General features: G+C 54.1%; 1 protein-coding gene across 1 annotated transcript in view; it reads left to right on the top strand.

Annotated features, from left to right (window-relative positions):
* LOC120865894 (ubiquitin-conjugating enzyme E2 E2) overlaps nt 1–1,133 on the top strand; it is a 355,392-nt gene extending 354,259 nt beyond the window's left edge. The window contains exon 6 of the mRNA XM_040243309.1: nt 358–1,133. Coding sequence (XP_040099243.1) covers nt 358–455 — 98 coding nt within the window. The 3' untranslated portion in view covers nt 456–1,133. The remainder of the gene's footprint in view (nt 1–357) is intronic.
* Nucleotides 1,134–1,360: the final 227 nt, after the last annotated feature.

The raw sequence follows: 1,360 nt of genomic DNA, 5'->3' as shown, positions 1-1,360 counted from the left end.
ACAGAGGCGCTGTGCCCCCAGCAGTAACCAGGGTGGAGACCACACGCGCACACACACACACACCCCAGTACAGAGGCGCTGTGCCCCTGGCAGTAACCAGCGTGGAGACCAGGCTCCGCCCTCTCGCGCTCCCTGACAACCTGGGGGTGATGGCGGCAGGTGTCTGCCTGCTGGGGCGGGGAGCCTTGTCCGGACCGTGACGAGGCGGCGGGGCTGCAGCGATGCGGTCCCAGGCAGGCGGTCCTGCTCCGGGCAGGACGCGGCCTCCGGCCTTTCCGCCCGCGCCCCACACCCCGCGTCCCCGGCCCCGGGGGCCCGAGCGCTGGCCCGACTGACCTGCCTCTGCTTCCTTTGCAGCTGACCCGCTGGTCGGCAGCATCGCCACACAGTACATGACCAACAGGGCGGAGCACGACCGGATGGCCAGGCAGTGGACCAAGCGGTACGCGACATAGCGCCGGCGGCAGCTCCGCGCGGGGCGCCCGCGCTGCCCGCCGCCCGTTACCTTTGGAACCGGCTTGCGATGGAGCGTCATCCAGCCCCACTCCTGTCCCTTTGCTCCCCGCCCCTTCCTGTTTTATTCCCTTTTTAATTTCCATTAACTTGAAAGATCTGGTCTTTTTTTTTTTTTTTTTAATCCCCCCCTCCACGTGGATGGGAATTTTGGTTTTCAGTGCAAACAATGTCGGATCTGTAATAATAAGAGCTTTCTTACCAAGCTTCGTATTCCTGTGTGGTTTTGTTCCTTATTGTCCATTTTCTTTTGATCCTTCTTCCTTTTCTGTGATCTTCGGAAAGACACGAATTCAGACTTCTATCTCGTTCCTACTTCCATGTAGCGCTTAGGATTAATTTTTTTGTACTGAAGTCTTTATCGGCGGGTGCATGCTACTTGGAACCAGATTTTGTACAAACGCTTCAATCACAATCACTGTGCATTACTGAAGACTCTGTTTATCACTAGCCTTCTGCCCCCACACCGAAGGCTGCTGGATTGAACAAAATAAGATGTATTTTGATTTACTTCAAGTGCTTGTAAATTTCTTAGGGACCTGCCACTTTTGGCTGTGGATCAGTTGATGTACACTTGTATTATTAAAGCACTCAATAAATCACTGTGGCTGATAAATGCACTTCTGATAACCCAGCATTTGCTTTGTTTCCTGGTGACCCACAAAGCGCTCCGTGCAGCGAGGCTTGTCTAATTCAATTACAGGTTCGAGTGTGTTTTTTCATCTCGAGCCCGGGAGGTCCCTTTGCAGTTGAGTTGCCAGCTGTGGAGGTTCCCCAGCTGTCCGTGCCCTGACGATTTTATGGTTGTCTCAGATCACTCTTGTTTTGCGTATTGGCTGGATGTCAC

Source organism: Oryx dammah, unplaced genomic scaffold (genome assembly GCF_014754425.2).
Source record: "Oryx dammah isolate SB20612 unplaced genomic scaffold, SCBI_Odam_1.1 HiC_scaffold_7, whole genome shotgun sequence".
NCBI lineage: Eukaryota > Metazoa > Chordata > Mammalia > Artiodactyla > Bovidae > Oryx > Oryx dammah.
The sequence above is the reverse complement of the archived record's forward strand: the minus strand, read 5'-3'. Positions and strand labels throughout refer to the sequence as shown.